The sequence below is a fragment of the Notechis scutatus genome, chromosome 4 (genome assembly GCF_049901735.1).
Source record: "Notechis scutatus isolate UNSWTSFEM ecotype Mainland chromosome 4, rNotScu1.2, whole genome shotgun sequence".
NCBI classification, from domain to species: domain Eukaryota; kingdom Metazoa; phylum Chordata; class Lepidosauria; order Squamata; family Elapidae; genus Notechis; species Notechis scutatus.
Genome location: NC_142012.1, coordinates 42948277 through 42972565, shown reverse-complemented (window position 1 = coordinate 42972565; position 24289 = coordinate 42948277). Strand labels below are relative to the sequence as shown.

Genomic DNA, 24289 nt, shown 5'->3' with positions numbered 1-24289 from the left:
CAGAGGCTTTGACCATTTACTTTACACTCCCGCCTTACAGGTCAAGAGAGCCATAGCCAATCCGGAAAGGAAGCCGTCAAAAAAACCCGCTTCCTATTCTCCGTCCCTCGGAAAGAGCATCGAGTCGGGAGGAACGATGGGAAGGAAGGGCAGAAAGCTTCAGAAACAGGAAGCGGCTGGTCGTGCGGAAATGAAGTCATAAACAGGTAGCCGGATCTTGGCTACGATAATTCGGCAGCTTCTGATTTGATCACCTCCGGGGGGTGGGGGGTGGGCGGAAATGTTGAGTGGTCGTCGTGCTACCGCCGGTTTAGACGGGAAGCCAGTTCCTTCGCGTCGCGGTAACGTAGGCCGGAAGTAAATACTCCTGCGTCGGAGAGCGAGCTGCAAGCTGCTGGTTGTTAAGGGCCACTTCCCTGCGGCCCATGGCCGAAGGGGAAGCCGCCCCGGTAGCGGGGCCCGCCGCGGCGCCTAGCCAAGGGAACGAGAAAGCGGAAGAAGAGAGTGATGCCGGCGTGGACTGGGTAGAAAAGTTGCGCGACGAGTGCGAGCCTGAGCAGCACTGGCAGTACCGGCGGGAGTTTTTGATTCGCAATGCGGAGGGTCTGTCCGTGAGCGGAAAGGACGACGCCGACCGCGCGGAGCTCCGTCGCCTGGTCTCTTTCTCTAGGGTGTGGGCCAATCACGTCTTCCTGGGGTGTCGGTAAGTTGGTGGCGGTAATAGTTTTGGTGAAGAACTACACATTTAAGTAATGTGCTCTCAAGAAACGGTGTATTTTCATATAGTGAAAGTAGTGGGGGGAGGAAGATTGATAGACGATTTTAGGTTTGTTTGTTTTTTAAAAAAATTTATTTAAACCCATCTAAGTATTTTTATAAATAAATAACTGAAGGCTGTAAACATACCAAATACTCCTCCCTCCTCTTATTTTCGCCAGAACAAGCCTGCCCTATAAGGTTTGGCTGGAGAGAGAAAAAGGCCCAAGGTCACCCAGCCAGCTTTCACGGACAAGGAGGGACTAGAGCTCACAGTCTTCTCATTTCTATATCTGGTGCCTTAACCCAGGGGTCTCCAACCTTGGCAACTTGAAGACTTGTGGACTTCAACTCCCAGAATTCCTCAGCCAGCAAAGCTGGCTGAGGAATTCTGGGAGTTGAAGTCCACAAGTCTTCAAGTTGCCAAGGTTGGAGACCCCCACCTTAACCAATAGAACTGGCTCTCTGTTTCAAATGTAGTTCTGTCTTTTCTAGTCCGATACAAATGCTTCCATAGCTATCTTATTTGCAGAGATAATGTTACCATATTACCTTTGCTCTTGGGGGTGGGGAGGCTTGGAAGGTCTCCCACATTTTGAAAATTTGCAAGATGGTTATCTTTTGTTCCGCTTTTTGTTACAAAAGTCACAGTGGCAAATGTGGAAATCCTAAGTGGTCTTCTACCCTTTATGCAACTGCATCTAGTTATTGCAGCTGCTACTATGATAAAGCACAACGTCTTTATTTGGTCTAACTGACCTCTGCAGAATATAATGATTCTAATATATTGTAATTCTTGGCTCATCTTCCCAAATAAATTTCCTGTTTACTATTTTTCTTCTATGCCTAGATTTGGAGGATTGAAGGAAAAGTACTGTTGTAATACTTATGGGATACCTATACAATTAAACTGTCCCCATTGATTTGAGGATTGCATTTTTCTTTTTGCTTAAGTGTTTGGTTCTTGTTTAAGGGCCACTTCCTGTTGGTGTTACTTTTGATAAGTCATCCTGTTTTTTGTTCACATAATAGAAATCTTTACTATAGCACAATAGCTGAATTAACATTTAATGAGTAGAAATCCTTGTAGTAGCTTGTCTAATACCTCCACTGTAATCTCTTGGGGTGAGCCTAATACAGGTAGTCCTCGGCTTCCAACAGTTCATTTAGTGACCATTCAAAGTTACAATGGCATTGAAAAATGTGACATGACCTTGTTTCATAGTTACAACCTTTGCAGCATCCCCACAATCATGTGATCAAAATTCAGATACTAGCAACTGATTCATATTTATGACAGTTGCTGTGTCCCAAGGTGATATGATCACCTTTTGGACCTGACAAAGTCAGTTGGGAAGCCAGATTCACTTAACTGTGGCAAGAAAGGTCATAAAATGGGGCAAAACTGACTTAACGGCAGAAATGTTGGACTCAATTGTCGTAAATTGAGGGCTACTTGTATGTTTTATTAGTCTAAGTACTTAGATATTTGTTTTTAAAATATCAAAGCTTTGGGCTTTTATTTATTGTGCTTTATATTAAATTTAACAACTGTACATCACCTTGAAATTCTAAACAGAATGATGTTTTAAACAGCTTAACTAAATAGTTTAACATGCACCAACCCAATGCTTGTACTTTGGAAGCCATTGATGCTCTAAATGTCATGAATATAGAATCCATTTTCCTCTAAATGCTAATTTCTATCTTTTCCTGCTTAGATATTCTCCGCAAGTGATGGAAAAGGTGATGGATATGGCTGTAGGCATTACAGTGACCAATGCTCCAACCCACACTCTGAGAGATGAACTGGTTGCCAAGGTGAAACGAGGCATATCCAGTAGCAATGGTTAGCAGATCATAGCTGGCAAATACACATAGGAATATATTTAACCAAATACATGTTAGCTTATTTGTTAAAATTGTTAATATTTCAGAAATTATTTAATTTAATTACTGCTCTGATAATTAAAACTGTTAAGGTTTGTAAGGTGATTTTTTTAAGTTAATGTTAACTAGCATTAAATAGTTACAATTCATAGTTCAGTTTGCCTTTTTACCACCAACACCCCAAAAAAAAAACCAAAATGAAAAAGCTCCAGTTTTTCTGATCCAAATTATAAATTTATGGGAAAGGTTATTTATCTTTTGTATTAAATTAAATATAAACATTTTACAGAATTCAATTTATTTCATTAGAGTTGTGCTTAAGGTAAAAGTAAATAGATTCTTTGGCTCTATTCCTCTTGGTGGTGTTTTATGGAAATAAGGATACTTGTATTTACTCAGAATTACATACATAATTTGTTTATGCTTTCCAGAAAGTTCTTGCAAGAAGCAAGCTGTTGGTACTGACAAGCCATTTGAAGTTAATAATGAAAAGTCCACAAAGGCAGAACTGAAGGTGGAAACAGACAAGGAATCTCTAAAGAATGTAGAAAAAGATATGTCAAAAACCGCAGAGAAGACTCAGTCTTTGCCTACAGCAGCTTCAGCCTTGACCCAAAAAGTAGAGCCTACAACAGCTTCAACCGTATCTCAGAAGACAAAATCTGCTTCAGCTTCAAAACTGACTCCCAATGTAGCACCTGCAGCAGCTACAACTGTGACCCAGAAGATTGCTCCTGCAGCATCTTTAACTGGAGGAAGAATAGATAGCAAAGCTGCTAATTATGAATCTACACCAACTAATACGCACAAATCTGAAAATGTCTCACAAGCTGAAAAGAAGGTTGGCTTGGAAAGTACTACAGTATTAGCTTCAAAAAGTTCACATACAAGTGTAGCCCCTGTTAAAGTGCCCTGCAAATTGTTGACAAATGAAGATGTAAAAGAAAGGCAACCATTTTTCAATAGACTTTACAAAGCTGTTGCTTGGAAGTTAGTTGCTGCTGGAGGATTTAGTCCAAGTGTCAACCATGCAGAACTCTTAAACTCATCCATTCAGTCTGTAAAGGCAACATTAGATGTTGAATTTGTTCCACTGAAAGAGCTTGCAGATTTACCTCAAAATAAAAGCTCTCAGGAAAATATAGTTTGTGAACTGAGATGCAAGTCTGTATATTTGGGGACTGGCTGCGGAAAAAGTAAGGAAAATGCCAAAGCAGTTGCTTCAAGGGAAGCACTGAAACTATTTCTCAAGAAGAAAGTTATTGTGAAATTATGTAAAAGGAAATACAAAGGAAGAGAAATTGAAGATTTGGTGCTTCTTGACGAAGAATCAAAAGCATTAAATTTACCTCCTGCTCTACGAAATCCTCAAGAAATACTGAATAACAGTGAATCTGTTACAGCCTATACTAGCAAATGATGTTTTATCACAATTAACTGATTTATCTTTGTACAGTAAAGGAGAGTCCCAGATATTTTTGGTTCTGTTTTTCATAATAAATACCATTATTGTTCTTTTCATTCAGTAGTAAATGTAAATAATTCTTTAAAGATGTAAAGTGTGCAGAGATATGCCTTAAAATTTAGCACACTAGTGTGCTGTTTTATTTGCTAAATAGTCTACTGAATTCTTATATTTTTTAACTAATCAAGGTACAGTTTGCTGGTCAATGCAATCTCAATTTTGTAATTCCTACAATTTGGTAACAGTAATGCTCATTTTTGAACCTTGATCCTTTATAAATTGTTAATAAAATACGCAAACAACAACCATTGTACCTAGATGGTAAAATGTTATTTAAAAATGGAAATATTTAATCACCTGCTTCATGTGTTAGTCATACTGTTCACATGCCTGTGTAAAAAGCAAACTATTGATTTGGATTGTTTTAATTAAGTAGTGGTATTTAAATTTTAATTCAAAGAAGTATATGCTGGTCCTTTTTTAATATCAAAGTTACAAATTGTCAACAAATCTTCAATTTCCTTATTTTGCTAAGGTTCCTCAAAGCAAATTTAATATCCAAATTTGTGAAAAATATCACATTCACTTTTTCAAATAAATATAGCTTTCTATACTAAGCATATTTTTATGTCTAATAATTTAGGGGGAAATTCTTGCATTTTATGTAATATATGTTTAGACTGAGCACTTTTAATGATCACAACCCTTTTTTATAGCTTTGATATTTGCTTTTAAAAACTTTAAATCTTGTGCTGTAAATTAACAAGTTCGACAAATATGAGGTGCTAGTTTTATTAAAACATCTGCATTGCATTCTGATATGTCTATTATCAAATATGTTTTCTAGGTTTTAACATAAAACTTGTTGCACTAATTTACTGTCTAAGAGTGAAAACTCTGCCGTGCTGTTTTTTTCCTCATAGTTACACATCTGGCATTAGTGCTTTTTTCTAAAGCTGAGCTCTATATTATCTCTGCAATGTTCGCTTATACTAGAGTCATTGCATTTCAGGCATATCTCTGTAAATTAAAATCAAATACCACCTTTCATTGTGCAACAGCTACTGAAAAATAGAGCAATCTTACTGACCCAGGCTGTGATTCAGTAATTCACAATCATTTATCAGAACTTATAATTTGTCTTCTGGTCCAGTTAGAAGCCGTTGATATAATTGGACATGTTTTAAAAGTAGTTGGCACTAAGAATGGTTTTAGAATGCATTTTTGCAATGGTTGGGGATCCTCTGTGTGACTTTTTAATTCAGTCTAAAGTTTAATACTTTAAATATTAAAATTATGAATTGAATCATGGCTTCTCTTGAGTTTTTAGTCATTGATTGGTGATTTTCAGATATTTGATTTAAGTGACAGGGTTTCTTAGTGGCCACTTTCAGATTTGTGGACTAACTCCCAAGTCTTAGCAAAGGCTAGGCTGGCAGGGGATTCTGGGGCTTGAAGTTCATAAATCTAGAAGTTGCCACAGTTTGGAAACTTATTTAAATTCAATGTATTTTCAAAGCACTCTCTTTGCAAGTATATTCTGTTTGGTTTTAATGAATTTGTTTTAGGAGGTTCTGAATGATCCATGAATATCTTTTGACAACAAATTTCATCGGTAGTTTTTCCTAACACTGAGATTTTTCTTAAAGTAATCTAAATAAGAGTTAGCCATTAGTGATTTGAACATCTGGGCCAGGATATAAATGTTGACAAAAATAGTATATCATTTCATGTTTTAAATCAAACACAAGTAGAAATTACAGAAAAGTATTGCTTGAACTGCTAATATTATGCAGTTCATCTGACCTCTAGAAACAAATTGGCTTTGTCCCTTTGAGCCCCTGGAAACCTTTCCAGAGAATTTGGGTATGTGTGTCAGAAACAGAAAAAATGAGAAGAAGGTGGGAGCTACTAGTGAAAGAAAGGACTGGAATAGTCTTTATTAAGATGTAAAATTTAATTAAGATTCCATTTTGGCAATTCCTTTCTCTCAGCAAACTTTTTGGATGTCCAAATTGTTCAGAAGGATTTGTGATCCTTTGGAAAGGTTTAAAGGATAGGAAAAGCCTTCAATGAACTTTGTTTAACTTCATAATCCAAAGCAGTATTTTAATAGTCTTTTCAAATCAAATTAAAATGAGTATTGTGTAGGAATACTAGAAATCATTGTCATTTTTTTAAAAAAGTTGCATCCAGTGTAAATTATCTTAAAGGCATTTTCTATTGTTTGGCTCCTGTTCAGATTTAAACAAATGTTTAAGAAACTTTAATATTTATGGGCTCATAAGCCAGATATACTATTTGCTCTGGATTAGTGATATTTTGTGGTATTTTTTTCTGATAAGAGACTTGTATATCAATCTGACGTGTTCGACTAAGAGTGGAGATGCTCTCAGTCAGGGAAGCCCAGTGCTTCACTTCAGACCAGCCCCTCTCTCTCTGTTCAAGCTACATTTGATGGTGTAGACCAGGGTTGTCAAACTTGCGGTCCATGGGCCGGATGCATCATGCGTGGGCCATGCCACCACCCGATTTAGCAAGGGGGGAGAAATCCCTATACTCACGTGATGACGTGAGTTTGACACCCCTCATGTAGACAAACAATGGAGAATGGTATGCTATAAATACTGCCTTCAGTGCCTGGATGAAGTGCTTATGTAGTGCATTACCCTGAATTGGAGTAGAAAATGAAAAATAGTGCCTTCAGATTGTACGTATGGTTTGCTACAAATGTATACTTTTTTCCTATTGTTATATTTGTTTATATGAAAATGGGTTGTTAGTGAATGCAAGGAATAGTCATGGAACTGGTAATTTTTAGTGAAATGTTTCCTTCTGTTAAGAGGTTTTGTGACAGGTATGCTAGCTGAAAACTCATCAACTAAATAAATAAACGGATAAAAGTCATAGACTATAGTACACTGTATTTTAAGATCCCTATTACCTGGCTTCGTATATTGAGTTAAATTGTAACATGATTTGCTTCATTTTGGCTTTATGTGTTAATGCAAATTGAGCAACTGTGGTTTATAGACAAGGATGGACATGTATAGATCAGGCCAATTTGAGTTTCTTCAATGGAGCAAACCATGGCTTAATATACATTTTATTTCTACTTTTATGTTCTTATCTCAACGAAAACTTGTCTCTCAATAAACGTGCAAAAGTACACCATTAACATGATGCAGTGAAAATAATATCTGTATTATGGTAATACTGTGTCTATATAGGATTTGTGATATAGTACTTCTTTCATACATCCATGAGATGAGAATTGCTGATCTACCACTCTCCTCCCTTTGCCTATTGTTGCAAAGAACCTAGGCGCCATAAATATTTAGTGGGTTATACCTTCGCTACCTGTCTGTAAGATTGCCTCTGGAATACAGGCAGTCTTATAGTGGCTTACAGGCCTAGCATTTACAATGGGGTAAGGAAGTCTTTTAAGTAGTGAGATCAGATGAAACTGAAAACCAAATTGAGAACTGTTTGTTCTCGAAAAAAGAAGTTGGAGATACTTTTCAGTATTGCCTTGGATTGCTTAATTTCTAAATTGAGAAGATCCTCCTCCAGTAATGCTTTATGAGCTAGACATTCTTTCCAAAACTGCTTCATATGTAGAACATGGTGATGCTCAGGGGAAACTCAGGAGCTGCATGAGCCTCTGCATTTTTTTGTCTTTCAGGTTGAAGCTTGAGTGTTGGTAATTTTAAAAAAATTATATTGCAAGAAGCAGTGGTTGAAATTATAATGAAAGTATTGGCATTTATCTTATATGATCTGAAAGCATAAATATGGAAAGATGAAAATTTGAATTTAAATGTATGTAATTCAATTTACTAAACATTAAAGTTGAATTTAAATGAATATCAACATGATTTTAAAGAATAAATCCTATTTTTATTTTTGCTATCTACTCTATTCCATTATCTCTAAGGAGCCTGTTTGTAGAATGTAGTTGTCATTACCTACCAGAGTGCAAAATGACCATAGTGATTTCCATTGATTCCAGAAAAACTTGCTATTGTTTTTACAATATCCTAAAGGTAGGTGGCAGCATTTTTCAGATCTCAGCCAATATTGGAAATGTTAAGTCTGGTTGGAAGTATTTTTTAAAAAAATCATTTTCTTGCCATTTTTTTTAAAAAATACAAAAATATATAAAATCACACCCATCCACTATAGTAATTATAACAGCAAAAAAGAAAAATATCCTAAGCCAATATAATTCATTTAAATATACCATATATTCATATACTCATACCCTCATACCTGCCTCACGAGTCCCAGCTGATCGGCTGGGTCTTCTTTTGTTGCCCTGCACAGGAGAACGGAGTTGGAAAGCAGGTTAGTGGGGTGGGGACGGAATGGGGATTTTACAGTAACCTTCCCCTGCCATGCCCACCAAGGCACGCCCACAGAACTGGTAGTAAAAAAAAAAAATCCCACCACTGTCAGGAAGGCCCTCAAAACAAGGCTTTGTCATCTAGCTTTGGGGACCCCATGACAAAGTGGATACAGAGGAACTAGAGATTAAATTGCCAACATCCGCTGGATCATGGAGAAAGCTAGGGAGTTCAGGAAAAACATTACTTTTGCTTCATTGACTATGCTAAAGCCTTTGATTGTGTGGATCACAACAAATTGTGTCAAGTTCTTAAAGATATGGGAGTACCAGACTATCTCATTTGTCTCTTGAGAATCCTATATGCGGGTCAAGAAGCAACAGTGAGACCAGGACCTGGAATCACTAATTGGTTCAAAATGGAGAAAGGAGTCCGGCAAGGCTGTATACTATATTGCCTTGCCTATTTAACTTATATGCAGAGCACATCATGAGAAAGGCGGGGCTAGATGAATCAAAAGTTGGAATTAAGATTGCCAGGAGAAATATCAACAACCTCAGATATGCAGAAGATACCACTCTAATGGCAGAAAGTGAAGAGAAACTAAAGAGCCTTTTGATGCAAGTGAAGGAGGAGAGTGCAAAAGTTGACTTGTTCATGCCATCCAGCCCTCTCAATTCCTGGCAAAAGATGGGGAAGAAATGGACGTAATGACAGATTTTATTTTCATGGGCTCTAAGATCACAGAAGATGGGGACTACAACCAAGAAATTAAAGGAAGCTTGCTTCTGGGGAGCTATGGCAAATCTAGACAGCATACTAAAAAGTATCACCCTGCCAACAAGTGTGGTTTTCAAGGCTATGGTTTTCCCAGTTGCAATGTATGGCTGTGAAAGTTGGACCATAAGAAAGGCTGAGCACCAAAGAATTGAGGCCTTTGAACTATGGTGCTGGAGAGTCCCTTGGAGTGCTAGAGGAAATCAGTCCTAGAGGAGATCAACCCTGACTGCTCTTTAGAAAGCCAGATCCTGAAGATGAAACTTAAATACTTTGGCCACCTAATGAGAAAGAAGGACTCACTGGAGAAGAATTGAACAACAGAGAATGAAGTGGTTGGATGGAGTCCCTGAAGCAGTTGTCATGAGCTGAAATGGATTCCAGGGGATAGTAGAGGACAGGAAGACCTGGAGGAATATTGTCCATGGAGTCATGATGGATCAGACACTTTACAACTAACAACAATAGAATGCACCCTATTCGTGTTTTCCTGCTTTTTTATTCGTTTTATTTTATCAATCTTAATTTATTTTAAATTGTTTAAACATCATTTACTTTTTGCAAGGTCTGTGACTGTGAGGCATTTGCTCTTTTCTAGCCACAAACCTTTAAACCACCCTTCTAGTTCGTTAATTACTCAGAAATTACATTCTTCAACCAATCCCAAACCCGCCTGCACGACATTGTTTGACTCAACCAATGGGGAGTGGAGACATGAATATTTGCATAATATATGCAGGCAAATGAAAGATGAGAATCTGAGGATTTCTGATAAGAATTGTTCTCCTGCGTCCTTCCTCGTTCCCTAACAAAATGCCGTGATGTAAGAAATAGCCCGCATTTCAAGAAACCGAACAAATAGAAAATATATTCTACTTTCTCTGCTTTCGTTTTGCTCACTATAACCTACAAGATAAAAGGATCAACAGTTTTATAAAGCTGAAAACGGCAACATTGTCACATGAGCGTTCTGAAGACCTGCTCTCTAGGCTACTTGCGGAGGACTTGTTCCTCTTGGCTTCCTCGCCGCCTAGGGGAAAGTCCCCGGACCCCGGGCAGAGAGTGCCGCGTGCTTTTACGCGCGTTATACCCTCTCGCAAGCTCACGCTTCTTCCGCCAAGAAGCCCCAGGGCCGAGCGGGTGAGTGCGGAGGGGCTCTCGTCAGCTCCATAGTTACGCAGGTAGTGCGCATGTGCTCCTTTCCCAAGGAGGCGGTCGCACCAACAAAACGGGGCTCATTCTCGGGACGCTTCTTTTTTTGCTTGGCCGCCGTCTCTACGGAGCCTTGAACTGCAACTTCTGCATCTTGTAAACCCACGAATTTTTATCGGTCCCGGAAAGCGTAGAAAGACTAACATCGTTGCGGTTGTATTTTTCTGCGATTAGTCAACGCAAGGGGTTTTACTCCTTGTTTTTTGGGCTTTTGACAAGGCTGTTACATGTGTACATCAATATTTGCATTAAAATCTTGTAACTTTATATTCCTTGTCCGCGCGTTTGGGAGATGGTTCTCCGAGTGACGGAATATAAAAAATAAATCTGTAAGAGCAGGTTGACCTATGTCTATGGCACGCTTTCCTCCAGAGCCCCAGGGAGTCTTTTGCAGGTTTCCGAACATTTGCTCTAGAATTACTATACTCAGAGAATTCCTGTTTTTTCGGCTACTTTCCCCAGCCAAATCAGAGAAAACCATCGCTAATTGTAAAAATGCACGGACGTAGCTCGCGAGCAAACTTCTTACTCTTCCTGGGCAGATGATTAGAAACACCCAGTTTGAATCCACAGAACTCTTTTAAGAGCAGCATCACTTGACTTTTTTTTTTTTTTGCTCCTTTTTCGATGTAATTACACGGCGCCACCTAACTAGAGCCGGGATCCGTGAGGGGCGTAGGACGGCAGGGGGAAGAGGAAGCCTAACTCTTGCCCTCAAAGGAGGAGTTGAGGTTCTTTCTGGAGTGGATGAGGCGACTTCATGCTCGTTTGTTCACGCGCTCATTTCAGACGTTGCCGTAGATCCCGTGTGACGCTGGGACTCAATGCGGTTGGGATGTCATGAAAACCCTGCCTGGAAGTTACCTTTGCTTTCCTTGAATTTGGTTACCCACGTTTCTCTCCCTGCCTGCTCCTATTTTCATGCCCGACTAAAAGCGGTGCTCGTTAATCTGCTTCGTTCCTGTGGCTCTATTCCTGCTCATCTCCTCCAGCTGAGAAAACTGAAGGAAAGAGTGGGAGCGGCCTAGGGCGGGGAGATAGCAGTTCCCTTGAGACCCGGCAGAGTCTAATTCTGGCTCGGTCTCTTTAAATGAAATCCCGCCTTTCCCTCCCGCCCTGTTTGTCTTCTGACGTCTCACCATGCTGGACCAATGGTATCGGCCGTAAGGGGAAGGCGGGAGAATGTGAACCGGCCGCACCTTATAAGGACAGGGCCTTGCGCATGCGTACTCTGCGGATCGAAGGGGGTGCGAGGAAGGAAAAAGAGGCGGGGAGTTCCAAGTGAGGCAGGAGAGCATTTCTCTTAGCCCCCCCCCCTTCGGCCGATTAAAGACGCAGCCACCTGAGAGTCTCCCTCACTGCCCCCTTTCCTCCCTTCCTGCCCTGGAGCGATCCGAGCGGGCTGAACGAAGAGGGAAGGGGGTGTCACGTCCGGTAACGATGTTGGGGTCGCCGGGGCAACAGCCCGCGGGGGCGGGGTCTGGGGCGACGGCCGGGGCAGCTGCCGGTTCTGCTGCCACTGCCGCCGGCGGGGCCGGGGGCATCGCGAGCTTCCCGTGCGGAGGGGCGTCCGAGAGGCTGTTGGCGCGCTACGTGCAAGACTACCTGGAGTGCGTCGAGTCGTTGCCGCTGGACATGCAGAGGTTGGCCTCGCTTCTGCGCGAGATGGACACGCGCTGCCGTGGTGAGCAAGAGGGGCGCGAGCGCGACGGGGGGGGGAATGGAGCGGGGGTTGCGCCGATGACGGGCGCTGGCAACTGATTATGGAGACTGCTCTCCGCTCAGCCCAGTCGGAGCGCTCTTCCTCCTGAAGAGGAGGGGCGATCTCCTTCTCCTCCTCCCGACTCTCTGGGTTGGGGGCAGAGAAAATGGCCACCCTTCTTTTGCCCTCACCCCACCCTGTGGGGGGCGGCGCTTGGGAAGAAGCCGGTCCGAGGAGGCTCCGTTTAGGCCCCGAGGGAGCGCGGGGTGGGGGGCGGCCGGGGCCGCTCCGGCTTCTGGCGCTGACAGTCGCCTTTGGTTTGCCGCGCTCACGCGGGCCCCTGTCACGGTCCCGCAAGTGAGGCGGAGACGAGGAGGCATGTTGCCTTGTTTGGGATGATGCTCCGGATGTGACAAATACGTGAAAAGGTATCGTTCGGTAAGATCTTCCCTCTGTAGGCGGTTATGTTTTAAAGTTGGGGATAATCGTAATGCTGTTTCAGTAGCTGTATGAGAGAGAGTAAAGGTGAGGGTTTTTTTTGGAGGGGGGGGAGGGAGGGTAATCATTTGCGTGCCAATCTTGCGAGAACACAAGTTTCCCAAGTCACTTGCTGCTAGATAGTTTTTTACTTGCCTCACAGTAATACAAGTGTATGTAGTCCTTTAGACCACCATAGAATGCAGGAAAATTAATGTTACTTCAATAATGTTTAAAAGGGGAGGATTGAAATATAATGCCCAGTTGTATCAGTAGACTCAGGTACACGTGTTTTATTATGAATTATATATTCTCTTCGTTAGTACATCAATAGTGACAGAGAAGCTAGTGTGTGTGTATATATATATATATATGTGTGTGTGTGTGTGTATATATATAGATATATAGAGATAGATAGATAGATAGATAGATAGATAGATAGTATTTAGGTTTCTTCGGGCATTTTCCCACCTCTTAATATTTTGTGCACAAATATTAAGATATGGGAAAATACCCGAAGAAACCTAAATACCATACATATAAATTCCCACGAAAACATATAGGAAAGGAGGGGACTCTTCCACATTAAAACTCATTTGATTATGCGACTTTTTGCACTGATAACCGGAAGTGCAAGTCAGTCAAGGGAAAGGAAGGTGTTGGCCTCTTGAAGTGAGAATTACTTTGGGAGAGAAGCACACAACAGACCAATTTATTAAAGAGTCTTACTGAGTTTAGCAGCATTTACACTAGAAGAATATTGAGGATTGTCACTATAAACTTTTTTGTAGGTAGTTGGATATAATTTTACTATGGTTTTGAATTGGGACTAGTCTGAGCTCAGCGTAAAGGGTTGCTGTTTTGGGAAATTGGAGGCGTGGTGCCATGCATTAGACACTATCTTCACATCCTGAGAAAAAGATATAAATCAGATAAAAAGCATTTTTCATTTTCCTTAATGTATTAAATAGTAGTTTACTTTTGTGACCTTAAATAAGGCAATTTTGGCATATAGCTGCCAAACTGCAGTTATAAACTGCTTTTGTTCCTATTTTCCTTCTAAAAGATGCTGCAGTTCACTCCATAATAAAACTTTATATTGGAGATAATAGAGAAATTGTTGAAATGTTATTTTGATTAGGCTCTACTTTGCTAGCATTTAGATTAGAACATCAAATACATTAAATAAATGTATATGGGATTTGTTCTTTTATTTCTTTAAAAAGAAAGAAATAGAATTTCAAAATACAAAATTGCAGAAAAAAATATGGAAAACTACAAAGAACAGAAAATGGTGATATACCTCATCTATTAATCAAATGTCAAATAGATTTTTAAATCTGTATTGGAAAAAATATAATGATTGACTAACATGAAAAAATGTCATGAAATCTCTGCCACAAAAAACTTAATTCATTTTTATTAGTTGGTAAAATTGCCTTTTCAAAAATGAGTAAGTTACATATCTCTCAAAACTTTAATATCAAGAATAACTACAATTTATCAAAATATTTTAGGAATAGCCCAAGCCCATAACAATCATTTCACACAAAAAAGTCTAATTCCAAAATTTCAGGACATACGTTAACATCTTAAATTTTAAAAATCCCAGTAATTCACATGATTAAATTGTATGACTGAAATTTTTTATATTGCCAACAGAGGAAATCTGATATGCATCCTTTCAAATATGTTATGTGAGGTGTCCAGTAAATTCTAAATAGGATATTTTAATGAATACATTTAATGGACTGAACCAATTTTAACTGAAACATTTTTAAGATCTGCAACCATTGATATTCCAGCATGGAAGGTTTATATTCTTTAATTTTGGTGTTGGTGCTATATGTTAAAAATGCACTATCTTTATGATTTTTTTTAATCCTGAAGGCTTATTATTTTGTAAAATTGTGATCTCAAATGTACAGTCTATGGACAGCATGTCCTTGAGTAGTTTTCTGCAACGCAAAGCAGTAGCTAGAAACATTAAGCCTTGGGAAGCATAGTCTCGCATCTGATGAGGGGTATCCCAAAAGAATGTGATATGACTTGTCATATTCAGCTAACAAGTGAAACAAGAGCAAAGTAGACTGAGCGAGTAATAAAGGACCATACTGTTTCATTGCCTCAAAAGCAATTTAAAGTGCCTCACTGTTCCATAGCAGGACATCAGCTGCCAGAAGTAGAATAGCAGTTTGCTGATCTTGTCAGACGTCTATGGAGCTAGTCCTGGCTTATTACTATAATTTACATTTTATATTTAATATTGATAAAATAGAAAACAATGATTTAGGAACTTTGAATTTATGATTTACTTTTGTGATGCTTTTCAACAGAAGCTTTGAAAGAAATTGATGAGGTGTATGAAAAATACAAAGCTGAAGATGATCCTGCACAGAAAAAGCGTTTGCAGCAGTATCTTCAGCGAGCTTTGATCAACAGTCAAGAACTTGGAGATGAAAAAATCCAAATAGTTACTCAGATGCTTGAATTAGTAGAGAACAGAGCCCGGCAGATAGAATCCCACTCTCAGTGCTTTCAAGATCTGTCAGACACTGAAAAACCTATTGAAAAGTCAAAACAGGATCTATGTCAACCAGAAAGATCTTCACGAAGACCCCGTCGGCAACGTACTAGTGAAAGCCGTGATATATGCCATATAGCAAATGGAATTGATGAGTATGATGACCAGCCACCTAAAGAAAAAAGATCCAAATCTGCTAAAAAGAAAAAACGGTCTAAAGCTAAACAAGAAAGGGAAGCTTCACCAGTAGAATTTGCAGTTGACCCTAATGAGCCAACTTACTGTCTTTGTGACCAAGTATCTTATGGAGAAATGATAGGCTGTGACAATGATCTGTGTCCCATTGAGTGGTTTCATTTTTCATGTGTTGGACTCACTTATAAACCAAAGGGAAAGTGGTATTGCCCAAAGTGCAGAGGAGACAATGAGAAGACTATGGATAAATGTACAGACAAATCCAAAAAGGATAGAAGATCAAGGTAGTAAATGCTCTAGTGTACAGACAGCTGTATGGTTTCTATAAAACTATTTAATAAGCAGATTAGTATTTTAGAATAATGCATAAAACTATGCAATAATTTTTAAGATGTACAGTAGTATTGGACTGTTCACAGATGTCAATACTTTTTTCTGATTTTGAATATTCTGCACTAAACCAAAATTTTCAAACAGGGTCACATGGGAGTAGCACAGAAGGAATTTAGGAATTCCAAATTCTTCACTCTTTTTAATTGTGGAATTATGGTGATATATGAAGAGGAAATACTGGAAAGATAATCATGTTAAAACTGATTTGTTGTTGTAAATTTAGTTGATTATAGCATATTTTGCTGAGAACATGTTAGTTCAATGATGCTTTTAGTCTTCAGAATTCTAAAGATAATATTTGAATCTATTGCCAAACTTTAAATTTTAAACCTTTGAAATATAAAGCCAGTTTTTCTTCGTGTCTTCCATGTGATCTAGTGTATGTCATTAACTTATTTTATATTAATTTTGTGGTGAGTTTATAAGTCTGTTTAAAGAAAGTATATTAAATACCGGAAGAGTTGCAATCAGCATTAATTGCAGTCCTAAACTGAACTATTCGTTCTTCTCACTATGCTCTTCAGTTTCTTCAGTCCTTTTGTGCCATCTTGTTCATAATTCCTTGGATGTTTAAAAAATGTAATCATGTTGCAAAATTTAGAATACATAAATACTGTAAGATCAGTTTGTGAAGTAAACTTGACTGATCTTAATATTTTATCTTATTTTGCTTTACAGCATCTAAGGGCTTAGCAAAGAGCATTTATAGGAAAAAAAGTTATTTTCTAGAAGAGTAGTCCTATAGGCAACTCTTAATGAAATATTTTACATTAAGAACTATGGTATGTCTTTGAAACAAATAATAAGTAAAGAATCCCCAAACTAAATATTTCTTTAATGGAACAGTTTTGAAATTGATGACATACAGCTGTAGTCATCTGACTGCCTAATTTAATGCCATAGATTTTTCCCAGATACTAATTTTATTTTTTATAGAAAATTAGAGTACTTCATTTTATTTATTAGACATTACAGACTCCGTGTAAGTAAATCTATTGTAAAGCAAAAAGATAAGCACCCCAGCAAATAATTCCATTATTGAATTCTTGTTCCTATGGTGTGAAATAACATCTGGCCATTTCTTACATTTTGAGTGAGGTTTTAAAAAAAAAAACTTGGATACTACAAAAAATTCAAATTAATTTAAATATTCAAAAATAGTTATTTTGAAAGCATGGCAGCACAGCTGCATCACATGGACTAAAGATATTCAGCCGTTTAACTAGAAATTGTTGTACTACATAAGGATTGGATTATTTCATATAGCCATTATATCCATGTTGAATCTGAAATTGTGTCTCATGAATTAATTGTCCCCTGACCACAAGGTATGTCATGGTCAAATTGCATTGCCTTCTATAAATATCATGTCTTACCTTGTTAGGGGGACACTTAATTGCACATTCATAATATAGCTATGCTTTTATTTTGAATATTTGCCCCTCCCCCACCCAAACATAGTTCTGCAATGGACAGATAAAATGAAATTCTAACTTAGTAATATGCTTCTGTAGTTGCTACTTCTTACTTTTCTGGATGATCCAAGGAAAGAAATCACACAGTAATTTTATGATGGTGTGTAAAATTTTGAAGAATGTTAATTGACTAATATGTGCACTACAACATTATCATAAAACAGACTACTTACATATTCATATCTATTCGTGGACACAATACTTCTGTACCCAGAGAGCGATGTGCATTAACTTCTGATAAGAGGAGCCAGAATGTCTCTACTTTTGAGAAAAACTGATTCTTAATCAATTACAATTAGTCAACTACATTAGTAAAATTATGCTTCCTATTTTGAGAAACTGTATTATTACTATGAAGTTCTGTTTTGATTTTTTTAAAATATAATGTTGTTTGCTATCATATGACAATCTCCTTGGTTCAAAATTTATAAGCATAAGCACATGGAAATTAGAAATGTGTCATCAGAATGTATCAGCTACTTGGATCTAATATTTTGCATGCTCTGATTTATGAATAAAAAATACTGGTTGTAAAATTGTATCTGAATTTCCCCCCAGTTTTTTCTATTATGCATTCATAGGCTGGAATCCAAAGAACTTCTGTATACAGAAGGTATCTTTCTAATTTGTATAAACAGGATTTTTTAAAATAAGTTTTCTTTGGCATATAAAATACAATTAAGCATACTGTAGGATGTGTCTAGCTTGGAATGAGATTGAAAAGTAAGATTCTAGGTAGGATATGACGTGCTAATATGGAATGCATGTATTATATTCTATGTGTCTGGTGACACCTTGAACAATAATTATAATACATTGTTAAAGCACTAGTGAAACGAGCATTTTGTATGAGTATTGAAATTTTCCTAACACCCTTAATTGTTACTATGTTAAATGCACACTCATTTCAGGTTCCATAAATCTTATTGACAGCCTGCAACAGTCTTATACATCAGAATGAAAAGAGTTCTGATGTGAAGTGTTATTTCCTTCTAATCCAAATTTAACCATGTATCTTATAAAAGTTAAAGGTAAGCATAGTCAGAAATTGCCATTTACATAGTAGCATATATTCTGTTGCATCACACAGCATATACTACCTAAAATATATCTGGGCATGTTTCAATATAACCAAAAAGAGCATTAATGAGCAATATTTAGCATGACTAAAAAAGGAGGTTGCCTCACAAAATGGGCTAATAGTAATAGTTTAATCATTAACTTCTTTTATAGTTGATATCAAAAATAACTGACATCTTTTCCTCTTGCAGAGAAAGAATATAGGTCTATGTTTCCCTACAAAGCCAGTGTTTAGTCTCTCTGCTTGCTGATGGCCAAAAGTATTGACACCCTTGCTTATTTTAGTAATTACAATAATCTGTTAAATTATATATCCAAGTGTCTGTTGTATGAACTGTCATGGTGAATGGCATTTACTTTTGTCAGTTTCAACTTACTTTATGGCAAATTGAGATTCTTGGGGAAAAGTGAGGAGTAGCAATACTTTTGGATGCATCTGATTTCTAAGAGTTGCATGAATTATTTCATATGAATATTATATACATTTACTAAACAATATAATGTTGTGAGATATTAAGGATTTTCTTAGCACGGTGATTTCCAATTGAAAAAAATAATATATATAATGTTTTCTAAATATAACTTCATAATTAAATTGTTACTCATCCTGTTTCTATGCTTTGGCTAAAATTGTCTCAAAAATTGGAAGATTAAAATAAACAGATTTATCCAACAAATCCCAGAGAAACCCATCATCACCACCACCCCAAAAAAACAACCCCAGGTATATATTGTAGAATATTGTAGAATATCCTTAATGTATGGAGATTTCCCCACTCCCTCTTCTCTGCAGAATGATAATGGAGTGATTAAAGCTTTTGTGCAAACTTATTCTTTGTTCACTCCACATGAGTTCAGTAATTCTTATGTTTATGACTTGTCCAAGTGATCCTTACATTCCTTTCAGTGAAGAGCTGCTTCTGTCATGGGGATTTTCCTTTAGTTTCTTGACTTTTTTTTTACATAGGGAGTAAAGATTGAAAGGTTCTCATCTTGCATACTTTTTTACAATACTGTATGGGGCTAAGAAGAAGGCAAAGCTGGTTGCAGCAAAGTTTCATTTTCTTCAGTTATTACCAGCTGTATCTTTCTCCTCTGACTTGCAGATAATTATTGGGGAGAAGGGAGAATTAATTTACAGGTAAGAGAATTAGTATTGTCTTTTTATGTTATGCGCAAATTGCTTATTGTCTTCTTTTAACTGTTATGTGCAGTTGCTTTAAAACAAAAATGATTTTTAAACTATGTCAAGTTTCATTTGTTTATGCTTGATTTTATTTTGTTCAAATTTTCTTTTAAATATTTTCATGTTCTTCTTCACTGCTTGATGAGTCTTCTCCAAACAAATCTTTTCCTATTGAATTTTCAGCAGTGTTTATGCTCATCATTTTCAAAGTGGTAAGAGTAGAGCTGTTGCTCAAGCCTAAAAGAACTGTCTTTTTGTCACAAGCAACAGTCATGCAAGATATTTTGCTATCAAATGTAAAGATGGATATAACTGTGCCACTCTCCAAATCCCAGAAACTGACCTCACCTAAAATGGGAGAGAGAAATGCATGTTACTACGTTTAGTTTGGTTTGGAAACTTCCTTCATTTTAATAACAACTCTCTTGTATTGCTTAATCCATAGCAATAAGATTAAAAAAACCTTTGGTATAATTTATTAGTGATAAATAGAATAGAATATAAAATTCTGAAATTAATAATGGAATAGGACATTTTTTGTTTATTTTTTGGCACTGCTATAATTACATCTGCCACTTTTATTCTTCAGAAGTATCCTGTTTAGTAGGTAAGTTCAGATTTGTGACTAATTTATATGTAGGCACATAGGTATCAAAAATATTTTTAAATCTGTTTTTATATTCCATTTGCTAACATTTTTACTGAAGCATGTGCTTCTTTGTTATGCAAATATAATGTTATGCAAATTTCTTGTGGAATCTGTTTGGCTTGGATTAAATTTTGCAAAAAAAAAAAAAAAATAGCATCATACAGCCATTGTATAGCCAAAATTAATGGATATTAGATTGCGTAATGTCTGAATTGCATCTTAATATTGAGATGATGTATCACTCTGGATTCAAAGGGAAAGAGGATAATTCAGAACACACGGGGAGGCTTGTCACACAATTTGCGGTTACCTTTCCTAGGCTTACACAGCTTAATTTTTTTTTTCAGAATTATGTATACTGAATCATCTTTTCTTTTTTTAACCACTGTAGACATAGTGCTAAATAGTTATTTTATTGATTAGAATTTATTAATAAACCACAGTGGGCTGTATTTTAACAAGCTGAACCATAAAGCCTGTGCTATTGATGGTAATCTAAGACAATTTAAAAAAAAAACATGATTGAGGATAGGAGCATAAACTTGCAGTCTATGAGCTGCATGAATCTCTATTTGTGGTGCCAGGGTTTTCAGCATTGAATAAAATGCTCTCCAATCTTTTAGAGATATAAGGCATTATTTTCACTGTTTAAAACACACATTCCCAAAACATCAGGTTGGTTTTTCCTGTTTGTGTAATACATAATGCATTCATTATATATTTCAGATATAGGTACACCAGAAAATAATAGTGTGCATCAGGGGTGGGATTCATATTTTTTTACTACCAGTTCTGTGGGTGTGGCATCTCCATTCCATTCCCATTCTTGGGGGAAGGATATTGCAAAATCCCATTCCCTCCCTACCCCACTAACCTGCTTTCCAGCTTATGTGCAGGGCATCACCCAGTCAATCAGCTGGGACTTGGGAGGCAAAGAATAGATGGGGGTGGGGCCAGTCAGAGGTGGTATTTGCTGGTTCTCTGAACTACTCAAAATTTCCGCTACCGGTTCTCTAGAACTGGTCAGAACCTGCTGAATACCACCTCTGGTGTACATTCTAAATACTCATAAAATGCTACTGTATATGGCAAACAGAAATTTCTTCTGTAAGTTATGTGGATGTTTAGGATCAGAATAACAATAGTGTATTATTAAGTTTGGTGTTTTCACTAGAATTAGTTATAAATAACAGGTTATAATATTAAAAATCAAAAGAACATAGATCTTGGAACACATTTTTTTAACCTACAAAAGAAATTACGAACAAACCTGCAAGTAGAATTGCTTTTGTTCCATCTAATATGTGCAATTTGCTATTCACAGTCAGATCAAGACCTTCATAACCTTGCATTAATTTGTGTTTATGCTTAAATGGATCCCAAATTTTAATCCTATAAATCACAAGAAAGAATGTATCAATTTGGACATTATTTAGAGTTGATACTGTAGATATAATTAACAAACTTAGCATTTCTTTCAACCTTACCTACTATTTTGTAAACAGGAAATCTGAGAATAGCATATTGTAATTTGAGAAACAACTTGTTTAATAATTATTTTGTATATAGCATCATATTTCATTAGATATTGACCCAGCCTTCCATCCTTTCAAGGTCAGTAAAAAGAGGATTCAGATTGTTGGAGGCCATATACTGACTCTGGAAACCTCTTAGAATGCGGTAAAGCACTATGAAGCTGTATATAAGTCTAAGTGCTATTGCTGTAATTAACTTTAGCAAAACTTCGAATCACTCCAATGTCTGAATTGATTTACACTGGACTATTTAAATAACTTCTGGTTTTAGTAAAAGCAGTACATCTTAATTATATAGTTGGATCCATTTTGCACATTTACATAAAAACATTTAATGTCTGTTATATTTTTTTTGGTGGTGTGCTAATTTTAATACCATTTTACATTCCTGGAAGTTTAAAAAGACGTCTCTGATATATCAACTACTTTTACATTAGTAGGGAGGGAAGTTGCATTTGAAACATATAACCTCTCAAAGCTATCTCAAGTTGTTTTTGACTACTTTGAATAAATGCTATGTATCTAAAATGCAAGAATATCTCACTAAATAGGTAGTCCTTGACTTATAACCATTCATTTAGTGACCGTTCAACATTATGACACTGAAAAAAGTGACTTATGAAATTTCACACTTAAAATTATTGGAGCATTCCCATGGTGTAGTAATCAAAATTCAGGTGCTGGTCATATTTATGGCAGTTGCAATGTCTTGAGAGCATGTGATCCTCTTTTATGACTTTCTGACAAGTAAAGTTGATGGGAAAATCTGATTTATTTAACATTTCTGTTACTAATTTAACTGCAATGATTCTTTTAACAACTGTTGTTGCAAGACAAGATTGTAAAATAGAGCAAAACTCACTTAATAACTGTCTCACTTGGCAACAGAAATTTTGGGCTCAATTGCCCTAAGCTGAAGACTACCTGTATATATGTACAGATAGTCCTTGACTTACAACAGTTCATTTAGTGACCGTTTGAAGTTATAGTGGCACTGAAAAAAATGACTTAGGACCATTTTTCACACATGACTATTGCAGCATCCCCATAGTCATGTGAATTACATTCAGAAGCTTGACAACTGACTCATATTTATGATGGCTGTAGTGTCCTGGAGTTATGTGACCCCCTGTTTTGACCTTTAGAAACTGCAGTGACAAAACTCACTTAACAAATTTCTCATTTAACAATATAAATTTTGTGGCTGTAAGTTGAGGACTACCTGTATTCTCATGTTGCTTCAATATCTCTGGAATGCAATCAAGCAATTTATTGTCTACACTATTCTTTCTAGTAATAACTATAAATTTTAGTTTACTTTGTCATTGCATGTCATACAATAAAATTAAATGCCATCTTCAGTGTACACTATAACTATAAAAATAAAACACAAACACATTCTTTACATTCTATACAATTAAATTGAAAACCTGATATTGCATTAATATTGCATTATAGAGTAGAATTCAATATGATTAGTGCCCTGGGATAGAAGCTGTTTTTCAGCCTATTTGTCCTTGTTTTTATTATTCTGTACCATCTGCCATATGGTAATAGTTCAAAAAAAGGGTGCCAGGATGAGATGGATCTTTGAGAATGTTTTGAACTCTCTTAAGGCAGTGGGAGCTATAAAGCTCTTCCAAGGAGGGGAAATGGCAACCAATGATCCTCTGGGCAATGAGGTTAATTCTCTGGAGTCCTGTCCTATCTGCCACTGTGCAATTAGCAAACCATACATAGGTGCAATACTCTCTATGGTGTAGCACTAGAAGGTCAGCAGCAGTTTTTCGTTCAGTAGTTGTTTCCTGAGAAGTCTCAGGTAGTATAATCTCTGCTGGGCCCTTTTGACCAGTGCTGCAACGTGAATGCCCCAGGTCAGGTCCTCTTACGATAACACTCAGAAACTTAAAACTGGCCACTTGCTCCACTCGGTCTCCATTGATAAGCAAGGGCTGGATGTCTGATCTATTCCTTCTATAGTCCACTATAAGTTCCTTAGTCTTATTGGTGTTAAGGACCAAGTTATTGTCTCCATACCGTGAAAGCAACCGGTACACCTCATCTTGATAGGTAGACTCATCCCCCCCCCCGCCCACGGAGATGAGTCTCCCCACTATTGTATTAGTATTTAGTATTTATGTTGTATTTAGTATTTACTTACAGGTTATCCACCATCACTCCAAAAACGATCCTACTGCCATCTGCAGTAATGGCTGTACAGCAGACATTAGGCTCATTTTTTAATCTTTTTCTAACCTATATTTTTATAACAGAGAAATAAATTGAGTAAATTGGTTATGGGTAACTTATATACAAACTATAGATATATAGATTTGCAGGTGTATAACTGCAGGTAATGTTTTCCTGTTCATCCTTATTCTTCCAGAACTTGGCTGTATTGTGGAAAGGCAAGGAATGAAGGAATAATGTCTGAAGTAAAATGCCCAAATGTCAAGAGCCACACTTCAAAACTGGGCAGGGCCAGGACCCTCTTGGGAAGGAGGTTTGAGATTTTTAAGGAATAAAATATATCAGTCATCTACAACATTAAGACTATGCTACCTATTTTACACCTTCCATGTGCCTCAAAATGCAAAATAAAGACTTCAAATATTTAGCTCCTGTTC

At 37.2% G+C, this 24289-nt stretch overlaps 3 protein-coding genes and 1 non-coding gene across 12 annotated transcripts in view; 3 read left to right on the top strand and 1 right to left on the bottom strand.

Moving 5' to 3' along the window:
* The first annotated feature begins 327 nt into the window (after positions 1-327).
* Positions 328-5417, top strand: CDKN2AIP (CDKN2A interacting protein). Its single transcript, XM_026667180.2, has 3 exons — positions 328-703; positions 2478-2605; positions 3078-5417. The coding sequence occupies exons 1-3, from the start codon at positions 426-428 to the stop codon at positions 4064-4066; spliced, it is 1395 nt and encodes a 464-aa protein (XP_026522965.1). The 5' UTR covers positions 328-425; the 3' UTR covers positions 4067-5417.
* Positions 5418-10188: 4771 nt separating this feature from the next.
* On the top strand, positions 10189-24279 carry ING2 (inhibitor of growth family member 2). Of its 5 annotated transcripts, XM_026667183.2 has the most exons (4): positions 10189-12130; positions 14962-15628; positions 19399-19433; positions 24049-24279. In XM_026667183.2, the coding sequence occupies exons 1-3, from the start codon at positions 11887-11889 to the stop codon at positions 19400-19402; spliced, it is 915 nt and encodes a 304-aa protein (XP_026522968.1). In that variant the 5' UTR covers positions 10189-11886; the 3' UTR covers positions 19403-19433; positions 24049-24279. The 5 variants fall into 5 exon arrangements, with proteins under 5 accessions (XP_026522968.1, XP_026522966.1, XP_087819384.1 ...); XM_026667181.2 differs by lacking the exon at positions 19399-19433; XM_087963258.1 differs by lacking the exons at positions 19399-19433; positions 24049-24279 and adding an exon at positions 19260-19375.
* On the top strand, positions 10198-10485 carry LOC148130716 (RNase MRP). Its single transcript, XR_015749668.1, has one exon.
* LOC113411866 (uncharacterized) overlaps positions 19540-24289 on the bottom strand; it is a 55876-nt gene continuing 51126 nt past the window's right edge. For all 5 annotated transcript variants that reach the window (XM_087963251.1, XM_087963252.1, XM_087963253.1 and 2 more), the window contains 3 exons: positions 23824-23918; positions 21398-21519; positions 19540-19826 (listed from right to left, as the gene is read on the bottom strand). In XM_087963251.1, coding sequence (XP_087819377.1) covers positions 19588-19826; positions 21398-21519; positions 23824-23918 — 456 coding nt within the window. In that variant the 3' untranslated portion in view covers positions 19540-19587. The remainder of the gene's footprint in view (positions 19827-21397; positions 21520-23823; positions 23919-24289) is intronic.